Genomic DNA, 19,571 nt, shown 5'->3' on the forward strand with positions numbered 1-19,571 from the left:
CCGTAGAATGACACGTGTAGTCACGTTCCGTGGGGTGATCTACTCTCCATGGATCCACAAAATTATTGGTGTAGTAGGGTTTGACAAAGATGGGAGGTCAACTTAGATCTCCTTGTTTCTTTGTGTACTGCTAATGTGCCAGATGTGGATGAATCTAGTACGCGATCTAGTAAAAAGTTTGTGTCACCTCCAGCGATCACTTCTCAAAATTTGTGTGATTGAATTAAAGCAAACAAAGAATGTACAAAAGCTAGTTGATTGTCATTGGGACCATAGATATTTAGCAAGGTATATTGGTTATTATTAATATAACATTGAAGAAGCAAGAATCGCCCTATCCTATCCCCCATCTTGCGAACCATAGTGAAGGGAACATCTTTTCCGATCATGATGGAAACTCCCCCTTTTTTTTTGGAAAAGCAAGAATAATAATCTTTAGGAAACCATGAAGAACCAAATTTAGGCCTGTGGCCCCATGGAAAATGGGTCTTCTGAAAAACGCCACATAGGCTCCGCTCTTCCTGTCTTCCTCTAAGGCTAGCCTATGTTTGTGGGGTGAATGAAGTCCTTTAACATTCAGAGAAAAGATTTTAAGGACCATATTGAGTGTTATTAAACACTAACTTGTAGGCTGCAATATCCAGGCTCTCTAAGCCTTCCGGTCTCCAAGGCTTAGAGATTATGACTTCCATAGCATCAAGAGGAATCTGAGGAAATGGAACCATACGCCCCAAATTTATTCTCATAGAACATAACCCGGCACATTCAGATGCAACATCAGAGGGTCTGCACTGGATGGGTCTACTAATAATACAATTAGAAAAAAATAACATAAAACACAATAAACCAAAACTATATACAAAATTCCGTTCACTAATATATAGCAGCAAAAGAAAAATTGAACGGATCTGGAAGTGGCTATTTAAAGGTGGGCGAGTGAGAACTTTCTGCATCGCCCTATGATGGCAATATATAGTAGCTCATATATACAAAAAATTATAACATACATAAAAAAAAGAAACCCGTTTTTCTCTCCAGTATATTATACACATTAGAAAGGCACCAGCCGGCAAGGCTCAAACCTGGCAACTGGTTACAAATAGCCTTGTAGAGCTTGGGACAAGCCTAACTTGCTGTTCCCACAGGTCTCCCGGCTGTCTACTTAATCTTGGACACAACCGACCAGTCTTCGGCGATCTTTTTGGAAGGACTTGCGGTGGTAGATGTGGAGTAGTCCTCAGCATCTACTTGAATATTCCATTCTTGTAGTAGTTTCCTTCCATCCTCTGGGGAAAAAAAGGTTTGTCCACAGCATTTTTCTTTACTATAAGTTTTCCTGGGAATCCCTATTTATAGAGAACCTTCGCCTCACGTAGGGCTTTCGTAATTTGGGCAAAATAATGCCTCTTGAGCATAGTAGCAGAGGATAGATCTGTGAACAGCTTTACTTGCGTAAATTTTCCTGACAAATTGGGCTCTATTCATGATGCCTGCATGACACATTCCTTAATAGCATAGTAATTAACTCTAGTAATTACATCTCTCGGTATAAATGCTGCCAGATATCTAGGTTTTGATAACCTATGTGTTGGGTCCAGTACCAACTCTGAATTTGCTGGGGCAGGCAGTAGTGTCTTAAATAGCTCTTTCACAAATAATTCCAAGTCAGGTTGTTGAACATCTTCAGAAATACCTTGAATTCTAATGTTATTACGCCGATCTCTATCCTCATGATCGGCAAGCTTGTCCTCCATTTTTTTGAGTTTTCCTTCCATAGATGCCTGAGCATCTGCCAGGGAGTTATGGGCTTCCACTATCTCCTCTGTACGTTCCTCAAGACCTGCAGTGCGTTCGCCGATTGCTTGTATGTCTGACCTGAAGTCTGACGCATTTTTCAGCAGATCTGTTTGGATTGTGCTTTTTAATTCCTGCAACATCGGTCTGATTGAAGAGTCTGTGGCTGGACTGGAAGTGCGAATGCCACTGTTGGCCGTGTCACTCACATCTGAGCCTGCGGCCGGAGAGGTACACCGCTCTGCGCCATCTTGGGAATTCGCTGACATAACAGCTAGATGTAAATTCATCATTTTTTGCTTAATTTTTTTTAGCTGATTTAGTAGCCATGTCGCGCAGGGCTAAATGATGATCAAATTTGTCAGGATAATGGGTTCAACAAGCTGGTTTCCAGGTTGTAACTGACGCGTTTCGGGAGAACTCTTTTGTTACACGTCCGTGTTCTCGCGCTGCTAGGACATGCCCCCGGACCCTGGGTATTGTATGTTTTTTGAATATTAAACCTAGATGTTTCATTCATCTGTACACACAAAATGTAAAATAGTGTTAAGGGAACTCACTTTCCAGGATTTTTAGCTTATATTTACTTATCACTATAGTTAACAAATATGTATTTGTAAGATGTAAAAGATTAAATTAATTGTAGGAATTCTCACCTCTTTTTGCTGCAACTAGTTGCCTCGATCTTTGCTTCCGGTCATCTATTCTTATAAGATTTGTCAGTCAGCATAGAGAAAGCAAACTCATGTAACAATGTTATATTTAATGGTATAAATTCCAGTGAAGTGACAATTCCTCTATAGGTTTATTATTAAACAAGAGAAGAATCAATCAGTCTTCTCTGTCTAGCTACCTATCTATATCCATGTGCAAAATGTTTCAATTCATTTATTTGCAGTTGTTGTAAATTAAGTGAAACTGCAGCAATTATTTCACACAGAATCCAATAAGAATTTTACCTTGATTATGCCATCATTTATAGCTTGTGAGATCTCATATTATTTTTTTCTGTCCTAAATATCCTTTGCATTTAAGAATTCTTGCTCATAAAATGGTTTTGTTCCAAATGGCACCTGCATAATGTTGATGTAAATATACAGTTGCCCTTTTCCTATCAGTACTATCATTTCTGATCTATGACATCACTATTCCTTGTGAAGATTAAACTAATTACATGATTGTGACTAGCAAAGATGGCCAACTGCCTTGCCTTGGCAACCAATCTAATAAAATAAAAAAATTCTTCAAGTTTAGGTCAATTAAAATTCCACTCTTTAGACAGTAAATAAAATTAGACCGTGGTATGGCAAGGAATTATATGAACATGATGCAAGGCTGAAGCACATAGACAGAGAGTTATATGTGGTGTCTGATTGTTTTAAAATGGATAATGGCTTGAATAGAAAACACAGTGAGCCTTGGATTATTAAAATGTTCAGGTATTACAATGTTTTGTACAAGGTGTCAGACTAATGATCAATGCTGAAAGGAGGAAGGAGGATAGATACAATGATGAAAGAGGTAATAATTAGTATCTTTATGTACAACCTGGCTGGTTAAAGAGTATTTTCTGTTTCAGCTCTGACATTTCTCACATTTCTGAGATGAAGAATGGAATATATCAGGGTATATTAGCTACACAGTGAACTGTAGTGAATTGAAACCCAGACTGGTAATATTAGGCCAGAATTCCCATACTTTGCATTCCAGTTTGCATTCAGTATTTACAGCCATTATTATGTGTTTCTTGGTGAACATTTGTTGATCTTGCTAACTTTTATCAAAGGTGCTGAGTGTGTCATGTGAATACCTTTGCAGATATCCCATTATCTTAATACACTCATCAAGGGTCCTTCCTATTAGGTTTGAGTTAAAGCTATGAAAACGTCAGTTTGTTTCTGGATTAGTGGTCAGACCAATGGGGTCTTCCATGTGAACTAGTTCTGTGTTTGGTGTAGTAGAAATCCATAGCAGCCTTATCTTGGAACGGTGTTTTTGATACATAGTTTTGATGTCAATAACTCCATGTTAAATACAAGTTGGATGGAATTGAAAGACCCCTTTGCAATGCTTGTTATCTAGAGGTCCAGTCTTTGTGTTTTTTCCAGGTAGCTAATAATTTGGCTCCTTATGATGGTTTTTGCTGTTCCCCAAAGAAGAAGGGGACTATCAGTTTGTCCAGCTGGAGACAAGAACTGTTTAAAAGTCTGGATTAGAGTAGAGGTAAGATGAGAGAAATTCCCAGAAGCAGGTACATGTCTTATGGAAATAACTTTAAGATGTTATAGAGATCTGAGGATGTAGTTAGTGGTTGTTAAACTTGTAAAGTGTGAATATATTTTTTTAATGTTGCAAAACTGCCCTATCCAAAGACCCAACCCCACATCACACCCTTTAATCTCTAGTAAACTCCACTTGTGGAGGAAACACAAAAATATCTGGCATCTTCTCCCAGAGTGTTGCCTCTTTATCTGATCGCAGACAACCCTAATTTTCAATGGCCATGGAGCTCAAACTCTTGCACACTTGTTGGGCTTAACTTGGAAAACCTTACATTCCTTGCTAAGAGGTGACTTCGTCCCAACCCTTAGTGAGCTGATGGGCCCCACTAAACCTCCGACTATGCCTGACACTCTTAGTTATTCCCAGCTTGTCCATTTCCTCCAGAGGTTGGTGATGCCGCATTGGAAATCTAGGGAGCTATCTCCCTTTGAACATCTGTGTATTTCTGCTACGCAAAGTTCTCACCCTTTATATAAAGTATATAATACAGATAGGGACAACTAATGGAGAGCTGGCTCAGTTACAAACAATATAGGCTGCAGCCTTACATATACATCTGATGGTCAGCGACTGGTCATACATTTTTTTTTAAACACAAATGTTAACTCCAGTTAGCCAGGGCAAAAGGGAATCCTTTTATAAACGTATTACCCGATGGTATAGAACCCATGGCAGCTTCACTCATATTTCTCTACCGTTGATGATTGGTGTTGGAGGTGTGGACGGGAGAGAGGTACACTGGAACACATCTGATAGTTCTGTCCAAATCTTCAACCATATTGGAACCAAGTCATTGCATATATGTGCAGATTTTATCACTATCCTCCCACTTTCAGATTTTGCTTGGGTGGCTTAACTCATTTAATGACTTGGCCCAACAAAATTATTATGGTTTCCCTGAATTAAGCTAATGCCCTAGTCCCTGTTTATTAGAAACAATCCCAGCCTCCGACCGACAATGTGTGCCTGGAGTAGAGGAAGCAAGAACTATGGAGGAATAACATTAGGGAGTAGGAGAATACCAGAAAAAAATATTTGAGAATCTGGCAACTTTGGATTGACATTTGGCTACCAAAGCTTAGGGCCTGTGTTGCTAATCCATAATTAAATATCACCAACACAATTAATACAAGCGTTTATAGCATTATATACTTCTCCCTTTCTCTTCCTCTTTCCCTTGATCTCTTTTCATGTTGGAAAAAATAATGGTAGCTATCCTGAATGTATTTACTGTTATTACTAGATGTATATGCAATAATACGTTTGTCAGGTCACTCTTGCAAGTGGATGAAAATGGTGATATTGTGTCTGTGCATTTGGAATATTGTGATGTAACCTGTTGTACTGCAGCTCTGTGTAATCATCACAGTGATCCTGGCTGTGTGGGATAATTATAAGTATCTCCTTTTTTGTGCCCAGCTCTGTGTGTTAGTTCTCTGTAGTGTACTTAGCTGTACCTGTTGTATAAATATATATAGTCTATATAGTAATATATAGTCTATCCAGCTATATGAATTATATTGGTATCTTAGTGTTGTACCCACCTCTGTGTATTATATCTATATATGTACTATATCTCTTTTTTACCTCAGCTCTGTTTGTGGTATGGTTATCTTTGTATTGTACTCAGCTCTATGTTTTTTTTATAGTTATCTTTGTTTTATTTTACGAACATCTCTGTACTATGCTCAGTTCTCTGTATCGTATGAGTATCTCTGTATATTGGGAGAAGTTACATTCTCGGGGAGGAGTTTGGTGCCCCATCATCTTACAATTTCACCAGCGGCCACTGGGTATAATCAATAGGGGGCACATAGACGCTGGGCTGGTTGAACTTTATCCAAACAAGAAATTAATATTTATTTTATCTCATTGCATTGTTTTTATATCTTTTTTCCCTTCACATTCGTAGTAGAATACATTGTAGGGTTTAATAATGTTAAGATTTAAAAGCATTGCCATAACTAAGGACAGTTATTTACACCTTCAATAGTTTTTAAACCCATATGAATAAAGTTTAATGAGAAAACAATAAAGTAAATTGAAATTACCTTTATTAGTAATTAATGAGATCCTTGAGGTTGATGCTGCAAGACTAAATATTTGATATCTGGTTCGATTTTCGTAAGGAACAAACGAAGGTCTCCTCTTTCGGTGATATTCAGATGACTTCTCTGTTTGCGCATAATATGATTTCTCATCTGTGCGTCAGCTCCCCTCCTCTCCCTCCTTAATTCCCCTCCCCACCTTCCCCCCGCCCCTTTTTAAAAAAATGTTAAACCTTCCTTATAGCAATGCCCAGTAGGAAGGCTGAGCTAGGTATCCCACTTACTATTACTGACTATAGCCCACTATAACAGACAGGCACACATACAAACATACAGACACACACACAAGGCATTCATACATACAGACAGACAGACACACACATACATACAGACACACAGACAGGCACACATACAGACACACACACACACACACACACAAGACACATACATACAGACAGGCACACATACATACAGACAGACACACACATACAACATACATACAAAGACACATACATACATACAGACAGACATACATACAAAGACACACACACAAATCACATACATACAAAGACAAGACACACATACATACACACATATATACAGACACACACACACATATATACAGACAGACACACACACACACACACAAGACACATACAAAGACACACATACATACAGACACATACAGACAGACACACACACACAAGACATACATACAAAGACACATACACACACAACACATACAAAGACAAGACACACATACATACACACATATATACAGACAAACACACACACACATCTATACAGACAGACACACACATACACAGACACATACAAAGACACACACATACATACACACACATACAGACAGACAGACACACACACAAGACATACATACAAAGACACATACACAAACAAACACACACAATAAATATTTTAGTCACCCTCCTGTTTCCTACCTTTAAGGTGCAGGAGGGTGACTTTCCCTGGGGTCCAGTGGTGGCTCAGGTGGATGGGAGTCAGAGTTCCCACTCTGACTCCCTCCTCCTCCCTCCCGCACGATCTGTGTGTTAGCTGGGAGGAGTGACGTGCAGTCACTTCCTCCCAGCTCTGTGATGTAATCACAGGGGGCCCGGTCGCGCTGTTAAAGCGCCCGGCCCCCTCACAATCCACATCCATCGGGTGGCCCTGACAGCATGGGCCACCCGATAGACCCCTCCATATGCGGCCAGGCCGCAAGTGGTGATGGCGATACCTGGTCGCAGGGGTACCGCCGTCTCACACCTGCCCGCCCACCCAATCTCTCAAAATTAGAAAATCGCTACCGCCCACCTGGAATCCTGAAACGCCCACTAGTGGGCGGTAGGGACCAGGTTGACGACCCATGTACTATACGTTAACAAAGGCATTCCATGTGTAATGTGCATCTACTTTCTACACAAAGTTATAGGCTAGAATTAATCTGGCAAAAAAAAAATGAAAATGATACAGTATTTACATTTGTAGGTGGAAAGGAATCTTCATATTTTCTGGGACAACAGAACTGCCAGGAGTTATTTGCCTGATCCTTGTTCTTAAGAAACTCACTTCTTAAACTGACACTGTAGGCCCTATATTCATTCCATCTCACTGAATTAGTTATAATGCCTGAAGTACCCTGAAGTATCCATTCAGTGTTAAACAATTGTCAAGCAGTCAAACACTAAATAAGGGTCACTGACCTTCCACAGCCCGGCCGGCCCACACTAGAAGTATGGCTAAGGTGAAGGTTACACATTTCCTTGTAGCCATACCGATTCATACCAGCAATAGCACTGTGATAGTCTGAATACAGTCAGCTGACACTTTCAGCCAATCACAGCCACACATTACTGCTCAAACTAATACTTCCTTCTTAGCCCAAGCAGCACAGATGGGATGGGTTGCTGGGGACTCTTATTTAGAATTAAACATTAGGACAGCACCAGGGAACTCCAGACACTACAACTACTTCAATGAAAGGAAGTGGTTATGGTGCCTACAGTGTCCCTTTAAGGGCTTCTAATATAGCTTTCTCACGAACTCTCATATAGACCCTTTAACAATTGTCAAAGTTCTGTTATTTAGCATCAGCAGCTTTCTAGCTATCTACTGTCCCCGTAAGGTGCAGGACACATAATGTAAGGCATGACTGGCATTTATTAGGGTCAGATTGTAACAACATTAATCCTCATTGGTCTTTAAGATGTTAAACCGTGACAATAAAAAAAACACTATCACAATATATGATTTACATTTAAGGTTGGAGGAAAACTATGAGATTGCAGAAGGCGTATGCATCCCGAGGAGTGCGCTCTACATGCATTACTTGGATTTCTGTGAGAAGAACGACACACAACCGGTGAATGCAGCAAGTTTTGGAAAGGTACTTTTCCCATTATTAATTTGTCCTCATCCTGTCTCTTACCGATTGATAAACAAACTTTCTTAATAGGAAGGTTCTCTAATTCTAAAGTGACTTGTATGTACATACATATACACACACAAAATAAAGAGAAACATTTGCATCAAATTCAAACTAATACCTTGTGCTTTATCTGGCAAAACTGATATATAAAAAGGCAGTAGATAAGAACTCTAGGATTACCTTACAAAATAATAAATCCTTAAAGGGACACTATAGTCACCAGTAGAACTACAGCTTAATGTAGTTGTTCTGGTGAGTATAATAGTTCCCTTCAGGCTTTTTTCATGCAATAACTGCCTTTTCAGAGAAAAAGCAGTGTTTACATTGCCTCTAGGAACACCTCCAAGTGGCCACTCCTTAGAGTCGAGCCGAAAAAGCAGCCCTGACATTCAGCGTCCCCACGCTCTGCATGGAGATGCTGACTTTTCCTCATAGAGATGCATTGAGTCAATGCATCTCTATGAGGAGGTCCTGATTGGCCAAAACAGCATTTGGCCCCGCCCTGTCCCTATGGGAAAGCATTGGATTGGCTAAAAATGTGGATTGGCTAAAAATCGGCCATTTTGATGATGTCACAAGCACCAACAGAGCCAACGCCGGCTGACCCGCGTGGCGCTGGAAAATAGGTGAGTTTTAAACTTTTATAGGGGGGCTAAGGAACGGCAAGCCACTTAAATGGTGGGTTAAACACTATAGGGTCAGGAATACATGTTTGTGTTCCTGACCCTATAGTGTTCCTTTAACTTTTATTTACAAAATCAACATTTCAGCTTTAAAAGCTAATCAGGACAAAGTTTATAATGTGATACACATGTATATATACACTCCATACATAACAAAATTTAATTGCACTCAGCCCCTGTGTAAATCTCGTGGACGCCAAGAGTGGTGCACAGCTGAGACCATGCGCAAGCATCAGTGTTTGCTCACAGTCCCGGAGCTCCTGCTTCGAGTAAATCTGGTATCTATGCCATTGTGAATTCTACGTACCCCTAAAGGCAAATGATGGGATAAAATATAAATCAATACAGAAAACAATGTTTGAAATGTTGCAGTAAAGTATGTGCACAATTAAAATATGTGTAAAATTTGGACTAGGCAAATGTCTCAGGTATCTGATGAATTATCTGCTAGAGCAATACACATGTGACACAATTAAAGATTTGCTCAGCTAGATAGACCACTTATTTCATAACCATGTGTGGCACTCATACATATGATAGAAAGAACAGAATTACCCAGGCACTCAAGGTGTGTGTAGATCAGACAGGTTTATTGGAGAACACAGCAAGCTTGATAAAGACCTCAGCTGAGGTGGAAATGTTGCCGTGTTCTTCAGCAAACCTGTCTGATTTACACACCTTGAGTGCCTGGACAATTCTGTTCTTTCTACAATTGACTGAGTTTTGGCCAGCCTCAGGTCCAGCTAAGCACTTTGTTTGTGGAGGGAGTCCGAGAGATGTCTAGTGTTAGTTATGTTAGTCTATGGCTGTCAGTTCTTCGCTGGTAACATAAGATGGTTCTTGCTAACTGCTGTTCTAAAGATTCATTATTTTTGGAATTCCTTTGTTGAGATAAACTGCTGTGATTTGCATGTTGATCCATTGTATTGCTACACTGAGGGTTAACTCATGAGTGAGTAGACTATAGTAAATTGATAATTGAATTGCAAAATTGCTAACTTTATGCCAAAATAGCCAATTTTGAAGAACAATATACTTTTTTTTTCCTGGAAATGTTCGCAACTCTCTTGTCAATTCTTTATGACTCTCAGTTTTGGGAATAAACCCCCTCTTCCCAATCTTTGTACAGCTGTTGGTTCCCTGATTGTTAATTGAACAGACACAGTATTTATAGTTGGATAGATAATTTTACTGTGTACTGAATCACTGCATCAGACTTTATAATCAGTACATTATTCACATATATAACTTAAAGCACAACCTATAAAGTAAGGAAAGAGTTTTTGAAAGAAGGTAAATGTCACATTTAAAACAATGTGTTGTGAACTTTGTTGTTATAGTATAATGTCTGTGTTTTGCTGTCTTCACCTTTTTCATCATTCTAAAAATGGCATTCAGATATTTTCTGACTACATTGCTATAAGCAATAGAAGGCCTGGGCTTAATCATCATTATTTCAATGTGTGTATCTTGATGAGCTACTATTCTTTGCGTAAAAAATAGACAGACACACGTTTATAAAGGAGAGAGTGTGGGTGTGTGTACATAGATGTGTATATGCTTTCTCTTTTATACAGTACTTCTATTTCTATTTGTTTGAAATAGTGCTATATTTGTACAGCATAAAAACGTAAGGCTTTCTCCTGCGCAGAGGAGTAAACAGTATTAATGCATTACAGTAAATAGCATTTAACTTCATTGGAGTCTCTAACTTAAAGATCCATTTAGTTGTGTTACATCCGTTACCCGTTAATATGATGCAATATACATAATATCTGTTGTTGTTGATTACCAAGGCCTGATGTGGTGGCATGATTGTAGTCTTTCCGGCCTGGTATTAACATAAGTTGTAGGTATAGGTCAGACATGCAAACATAATGTGGGCAGACTGTCTGCTCTGTGAGGTGGCTGCGTGGTGGGAGTAGTCATGAAGCATGAGTTTTTTTTTGGGGGGGGGGGTGTTTGTTACTGGTTGTGCCCTTGTCCCCAGACGTTCTCGCCTGGGCTTGCGTCATGACATGGTGGGGCTTGACCTTCTCCAAGCTCGCCTTTCATCAAAGAGATTAGGGTGTTTACAGCATGTCTACCTATTTGTAGTGGGGCGATCTGTCATAGAAGGGTCGGGTAGTCGGGTAGGTGTTGTAAAGGTTGCCTTCCATGTGAGTCTTCAGTCTATGGAACCGTCATTTCCTCAGTATGTCCCATGGGGGGTCATGTCATTCTGGTATTCCGGCCCTGGTCGTTGATGGGGGAGGGGGGAGTGGTAACAAAGGAGAGGTAGGGGAAGAGAGATGAAAAGGAAAGCTAAAGTGAGAGAAGAGGATCTATCTTGGTGAGATCTATCCTAACCATCAGCCTTTCAGTATGCCTGCAAAGTCTACTGATGAAATGCTCCAGCCAGTAGAACCATCGCTGGGTGTACCGTTCATTCTCCTCAACAGTGGTGGCCTTCAGATCCTCGAATTTTCTGGCATCCTCTATTTCTTTCACCCACTGTGTGATCTTAGGCGTCAGTGGCTGTCTCCAGTAAATTGGGATGGTGACCTTCGCTGCATTCAGGAGTCTCGAGATCGCCAAACGCCTGGAGCTTTGAGCCGGTTCTGGTGTGTGATGTAGAAGATATGTTGCCGGTTCCTCTTGGCTGACCCTGTCCCAGAATGGTTTGAAGTACAGTTGGTGTCAGGTACCATCTCGTCAGGAGTTTATAGGAGTTCTCGTGAGTTTGTGCCGACGTCGGTGTTTTCTGGTTTTATTTATATTTGAAGCCGCATGTATTCTGGAAAAATATGTTTATATCTCTAGAATAGATAGAAACCTTTCTGTGCTTTTTCCAATATATTTACTTATTTAACAAATATATGATTATGAGTTGTGAAAAATGTAACTGAATATCGAAAACCTACAGCTTTATCTTATATCTTGCAACTGGGCAGATCCATCTTAGCTCCTTGTCAATGCTATAAACACTGTTGTTTGCACCAGGCAGTCAGCGTAGAGAAAGCATACAGAGAAAAGGAGAAATTAAACAAAGGGGAGATTTCTCAGACTGTTCTGTCATTAAAAAGTAGTCTAAACTAGTAAATGTGTCAATCACCATGATAATAAAGTGGAATCAAAAGGCACTTTCCATTGTTCTTTTACATTTTTGCATCTCTTTTAGAACACCACAATTAAATAAATCCCCCACAATGTTTAGATTTATCTTTTTCGTTTGCAATGTGTGTCCCAGCACTGCTAAGGAAGCTTTTTCCTTGGACACCAGTGTTCTGTTGGTGCTCTCAATCTAGCACTGGCCGTGCATTGTGAGTAATGTCTTAGAAACGAACAGTCTATCTGTGGCACCGAAAGGAAAAGCTTGCTAGTAGTGTTGGGGCTGGAGGAGGTTGCAAAGGGGCTGAGCAGACAGACTCCAAGAAGACAAATTAGGGGTTAAACCATTCAACAATGGTTGATGTAAAATATGGAGCACAAGATCTCCAGACCCATGACTTCATTGAGATTAAGTTATTTTGGGACCTGGAGTATTACTTTAATATAAATTTAAAAGAAAATAAAGTGCACAAAATAAAGTCTCTTGAAAAAAGGTTAGTACAAGTTATAGGTGATTTAAGAGTTTTGTTCATTGGTGTCAATTCCAAAGTGGTGACAGTCCCCTTTTTGTGATGGTATACTGTAGTCCACTGACTGGGCTGTTCTGTTTTATACGCTCCGATGTTGGGAAATATGCTGGAGAAGAGAAGTGGACACTTGGACACACAAATCTTCTTTTGTTTTTTTCTCGGCAGTCCTGGAGTAGTGAATGGCAGCCATGGGACGTATTGACATAATACCCCAAGACACTTGTTCACTAGTACTTGATAGTATACAAAAAAGAGATAACAACAGAAGCATACACAGATCTCACTTGTGTGACTCAGCCAATGAGATTTGTCCTTTTCTGTGCAACTAATAAAAACACACTTGGATTTGTATCCCAGTCACACTTTGAGAGAAAGACTACAGACATCCCACATTAAAAGATAGAAATAACTGAAAAGGATTTGTAAGAATGGCATGTGTGGAATGTAGCTGGTGAATGCGCGAAAATAAACAGATTGTTACCCAAAAAGAGCAGTCTTTCTTGAAATTGATTAAGGTAAACCCAAAGTGACAAAGCCCTGCTGATTATAATTTTTGAAATGGCGTACTAGGAAGGTGCATACTCTGTGTATGTTTTGTCAGCTTATCATGTCGGGGTATGGAGTTTTAATGTTATTGTTCAATGGAATGAACAAAGAGTTGAGGAGCATAGAGGGTGGATTAGCAAAACTGTTTTTGTGAGGTCAGCTAATTAACATAATTGTATAGAGACTGCAGCTGAGTCAATCAGGTATCAGGAATGTTGGAAAGATTAATTTTATGCAGGATTAAATTATTTTTTGTGTTATTTTGAGGTTGAAATTGATTATTCAGACTGGCAAAGAACACAAAATACTTGTGCTTGAAAAGTTGGTGATATATTATCCAAATAAAAAAGCAGTTTGAGATATACTTTTAAAGAGGGATACAAGTGGGCTCATTCAAAATGTCTGTATCAGGCATAAAGCAACAATTAGATGTCAAAGACAAATTGAGATCAAATTCTGGAGTTAACCCAACCAGTAAGAAGTTAGTTAATATGGGAGGAAAATAATAGTTTAGTAAAATGAAACCCAGCTATAACAGACCCAATATAAACCCAGGAATTCTACTTCTAATTAAGCTCCATACTGCCACTAATTGTATGACGATATGAGAGTTCCATGGACCTAGGGCTGATCCTAGGGTCACAGATGCCTGGGTGCTGAATCTTTTTTGGCGCCCCAAGTGGGCGTGGTCATCAAACCATGCCATATCGCTTGCCTCTACCTTTCTATCTATAAGCCACACACCCTTTTGTAATCAGACACTCTCTCACTGACAGACACATACTCACTTATTTGACATACACTGACAGACGCACTGACACACTCAATGACAGACACAAATCTCACAGATTTGAATCATTAACTGACAGTCACTGTGGCAAAACCCCTATTTTGCCTTATCCAAAGCAATTAGCCTCAATAGTTCAGGAATTAGCTTCATCTATGATTCCCTTATTCTTCTACCATTTGAGACTATAAAGTACTGAACACTGACCACCCACCTGGATCATTAAGTTCAAAGAAACCGCAAGAATTTAGTGCTTTAGCGCCGTTTGTATAACCGAACGCCATGTGGTGGAGAAAATGGCGGCCATCTTGTCGCATGAAAGCAGGCAGTGGGACTTGGTCAATGAGTGTCTGGAACTCCGAGACGGACACTCGACAGCACGAACACCGGTAAAACTATACGAACACCTGCTTCTGTTCGCGGCAAGCCAGGAGAGCGCTGTTTGGTAGGTCTGTGTGAATGGATCTCACGAACAAACGCTACGGGCAGTATTGTCTTAAAACAAGGACAGTATTGTGGGAGGTAGAGGCATTAGAGTAGGGGGGGTAGAAACTGTATTGTACTTTAGTGGGGGATAGGGGCCATGGCGTGGTGGGTAGGGGCAGTATTGTCTTAGAACAAGGAAAGTATTGTGTGAGTTTGGGGCTTTAGTGAAGGCTAGGGTAGTATTGGGAGGGGAGGGGTAGTACTGTGGAGATTGTCACATTCCGACTACGGGGACCTCTATAGGGCGTGAGGGAGCTGTACTGGGAATGCTCATAGGGAGCTCCCCCGCTGGCCATACACCTCCCATCAGCGAGTGGTGCAGCATATCAGGCAGGCTGATGCTCAGCGCCGGGCAGCATATTTCAACTAGCTGCTTGGCGCCAAGAGAGAGCACACACAGTGCTGCGCTACGAAGAGGCTGAGGAGCCCCTCACCTAGTGCAGAACCACAGGAACCTAGACGGCATCAAGTTTGGAATGGGTAATGGTCCCCCTTACCCCCCACAACTACACTGCCTCAGGGGTGCCCCCCACCTTCTGTGCACCTGCCAGGATCAGCCCTGCATGTCCCCTATTTGGTTAATAGAGGTTCAATTGACCTACTTTTTTTCCCAATATTTTTGTAATATATTATTTTTTAGTAAAGTATTTTTAGTAAAAGCATAGTAGCTGGGGGAGGGGCCTGACCGGGGAGCAGCACAGACACGCTTTCTGTGGGCTCCTGAGCCTGATAACGGATTTTTGGCGAAATCAGCGGGAAATCACACAATCCTGTACCCCAACTCGCCCCACCTTGTGACATGAAGGCTGGGGTTCCGGGGGACACCAAGCACGACTCAATGCCCGCTGCGAAACCAGTCCGGAGGCCTGAGGCCTACATCATGCTGGGCTGGAGAGAGACGGCCGCTCTCCCGGTCCACCAAACTACGAAGCACCCGAAGCATCGGGCCTTCCCTCCCCCCTCGGGACCGGCGGGGGTTATCCCGGTCCACACTAGCATGCAATACACGACCACGAAGACGACGAACACTGGCGAGAACCAAAAGCTCGTATCAAACCAGCAAGCGACCGTACACAAAATGGCGACCACAGTCTTTACAGCTGAGCCAACACCTCCTCAGCCCCTACATGAACGGCTGGACGCTCTGTTCCAACGCTTCTGGGAGAAGCTGGAGTGGCGGAGGACCCAACGACCCTTCACTCAGCACGAGGAGGTGAAGCAGGCAGGGGCCAAGAGGCAACGAGAGCGGACCCCGGGCAAAGCCGGCCTGGTGGAGAGCCCATCCAGGCGGGGGCCCACCAGGAGAATCCCTCCTGTATACCGACCACACAGCAGGAGGGTCACCCGCCGCAGGCGGCGGAGAACCACCAGGACCCTTCATAGCGCCCATAACAGGAAAGACCCGGCCCCGAGAGGCTACCGAGTCTGTGGACGCGAGGTATTGGCCCCACGTGAAGCCTGGAGCTGGGGAGAAGTCTCCCGCCGTGCTCTGGATATCACCATACAGACCCGCCTGACGATCCCACTACAGCTCACCACAAGGGGAATAGGGTGATCGAGCAGAATACTTACAACCTACCTCCCCACACCAACCAAAGGATGCGGCACAGATATGCAGGGAGGCTGGTGATGGGAACACGCCATAGCAGAACCCATCTTCTTTATGCCCATATGAATGCGCTTACCCAAGCATAACAAGTTGGACTGGCCCACACGGTCGACTAAATCTGCAAAGACGCATAACCAGTTAAGCTTTCCCCACCGCACCCGTTGATATACCACAGTATAGACACAGTACAGCGCTTATTTTTCTTTAACCCCTTAAGGACACATGACATGTGTGACATGTCATGATTCCCTTTTATTCCTTAAGGGGTTAAAGGGAACATGGGGGGCTATACGCAAGTTATTTAGCTACCAAATGTGTAACTTATTTGTTGTTGTCGCTACCCAGCCATAGAGCACGCCAGGTTAGGTATGAGATTTAATTATTTAGCCTGTTTAATCATAGCCATAACTGCTTAGCAATTTTGGAGCCTAGGGTTGTTTGCCTATAGCTCATGCTTAAACTGTGAGGCCATATGATTAACGTATGTGTTACTCAAGTGTGTCTCCAGCCAACTTTTACAATTGTGACCTAGGCCAGTTTACCTAGCTTGATGAGACCACCTGATGAAAATGGTGCTAATCAATCATATGCATCTCATGGAGCAAAGTTTCTTTAACTTGTGTGCAGCTTATTGTCTATCCATGTGTTACCAAATGTCTGATTATAATAATTTAGCATGTTACCAACTGGATCTTATGATCCATAGCTTGTATTTTCAAACTTAAGTTTAACAACAAAAATTTTAAAAATGAGGTATCGCAATTCTGGAAATGTAACTTAACCTTGCTGATTGATGTATAAACCCTATACTGTAAAACACTCGTACATTCCCCCCAATTTCTCTTATGTACCCCATCTTATATGCCTTTAATAAAAGAAAGATTGACAAAAAAAAAAAAGCATAGTAGCTTAACACATTTATCCACATTCCTTCCAGGTAGTCAGATTCTATAAAATCAAATCTGTAGTCCAGTGGGAACCAATGACATATCTGGCTTCTTAGTATGGCCTCAATTTAGTATTTTTTGGTAAGCTTTTCAAATGATTTAACAGGCAGTTCCATGCTCTAATGAGCTAAGAGTTATTAAATGGCATCTTTCTATGATGAACAATTGCATTACACATTTGGATTGTTTATATTTTGACTGTAAATCCTCCACCACTACATTCCATTCTTTCCACAACACAGTGATGAAAGATGGGTGACTATATATTGTAGAGCAGAGTCAATGACTGTGGTCTAATAGACAAATATTCATATTTTCAGGATTTTACTAGTAACAGTCTTAACGCATTCTATAATATTACTATATAACACTAATTCACATTTACACAAACAAGGTTGTCTTTGTTTTAAGGCATATCTTGCATTTATATATTTCATTATGCACACCATTACGGCATTCTCAAAATATAAAGAAGGAAGATACGCAAAGACTGTAAAGTTATAGTTTGCTTAGGTGCCAGGAATACAAGGACTGGTTCAGTATGTGCCTTGCAAAAGTGAAGCGAGTTGAAGGACCATTGTCTGGAGAGTATTATGTGTTGACAGAATGCTTATTATACACATTTTGGCACTTTAAAAACAAATTTGAATGTGGGGGTGAATGACCATCTAAATATACAAAGACTTAATGACTATATTTAGCCTTAAAATATAACATTATTTTTACAATTCAAGAGAAAACAATATATGGGAGCTATCAACGAGTAGCTTTAGCTAGACTTGTGCACGGCAGAAAAGCATTTTTTCAGAAAATAAAAAATTTCAGCCATATGTTAGCTCGGCAGAATTTCAGTGACGAAAAAATGATTTGGGAAATTAACTAGACGAATTAAAAGGGCGTGAAAATGGGCAAATCAGTGTACTGCAAAAGATAGGCATAATATAAATTGGGTGTGCCCAAAAGGTTTATTCTAAAGGCATGCAAAGCATCATGAGAGTTGTAGTTCTACAACATCTGGGGGTCTACCTATTGGGCAGCATTTATATAAATATTATGTACACTTATAAGAGCATTGTCCCACCATTTAGTTCACAGATAAAGATAGAAAAAGTAAACAATACAGGGAAAAAACAGGGCAAGCAGTAAAAATAAATCAAACAAGCAAATAAAATTTTATATATGTATATATATATATATATATATATATATATATAAATAACATTTTTTTACTGCTCTTTTTCCCTTTTTTTTTTATCACTTATCAATATTTAGTGACTGTCCCCTAGCCATGAATCATCTTTTTCCCACCCGTCATTTCTGTTTTTGGCACTGCAGACAGAATTCAGAATCACGAACCAAAATAAATAAACATAATCGGCCATTGCACAGTTAATTTGCGTCATGATTCACTTACATTTTGGCTCAGAGTTTGGGGATTTGAAGCAATTACCCAATTTGCCCAAATTCAAATGAATTGCAGTTTAGAGCGACACAAAAGGTGTAGTTTTACCTTTTTACTGCAAAAAGGAGAAGTTCTAACACTTGCTTCACCGTACTTTGTTTTTCTGTTTGTAGCTGAGGCACAGATTTTCTTCTTGTTTGCAGAGGAATTCTTGTCAATACATTTCATGTCCCTCGGTCACAATGGGTTAAATGAACTTGGCTGAAGAAGCTGAGGAATGTTAGATCAGTAGCATCGCCAGCATGGGGTGTTTTAAGGCAGGCTTCATTGAGTCTATACAAAAAAGTGGGTTAAAAAAGTCTGCATGCTTGTCTGCTCATTTATCAAACAGCCAGGCAAGCCTCACAGCTTTTCAGAAGATCCTTTCTCCTCTCTTGTCCTGTATGCTGAGGTTCCACACCAAAAATTCAGTCTGTACTTTCAAATTGATGATAGGAGGTCCCGGATTCCAGTGATACAAATAAATAAGAGTCAAGATTAGTGGTGGAGGATTTCAATAGACTGGATTAAGGTGACACCCTTTAATTTTATAACAGGAATAATTTATAAATTACTATATCAGATATTGCATGGACTCTTTAAAAACATTGAAGAACACTGAATATAAAAAGCCACCCCCACACACACGTGAGTTTGCGGAATAAAAGATCATCTTTGTATGCCAGATTAAAATATTATCAGTGGAATGAAGGAAGTCTATTTGTATATTACCACCACCCGGAGAGCTGCAATTTGAATGACCCAGAAGATGTGAACATTTCCAACCCCCTCTTAACCATAATCTTTTGCTAGGTGATTTATTGCAGCAGGGGGAGCAGGCTAGCTGTGTATTTAGAAGAACTTTGATGAAGAGCAGGTTT

At 40.6% G+C, this 19,571-nt stretch overlaps 1 protein-coding gene across 2 annotated transcripts in view; it reads left to right on the forward strand.

Moving 5' to 3' along the window:
* RFX4 (regulatory factor X4) overlaps positions 1-19,571 on the forward strand; it is a 108,817-nt gene that overhangs the window by 37,985 nt on the left and 51,261 nt on the right. For both annotated transcript variants that reach the window (XM_063445360.1, XM_063445361.1), the window contains exon 4: positions 8,406-8,529. In XM_063445360.1, coding sequence (XP_063301430.1) covers positions 8,406-8,529 — 124 coding nt within the window. The remainder of the gene's footprint in view (positions 1-8,405; positions 8,530-19,571) is intronic.

The sequence above is a fragment of the Pelobates fuscus genome, chromosome 3 (assembly GCF_036172605.1).
Source record: "Pelobates fuscus isolate aPelFus1 chromosome 3, aPelFus1.pri, whole genome shotgun sequence".
Classification (NCBI taxonomy): domain Eukaryota; kingdom Metazoa; phylum Chordata; class Amphibia; order Anura; family Pelobatidae; genus Pelobates; species Pelobates fuscus.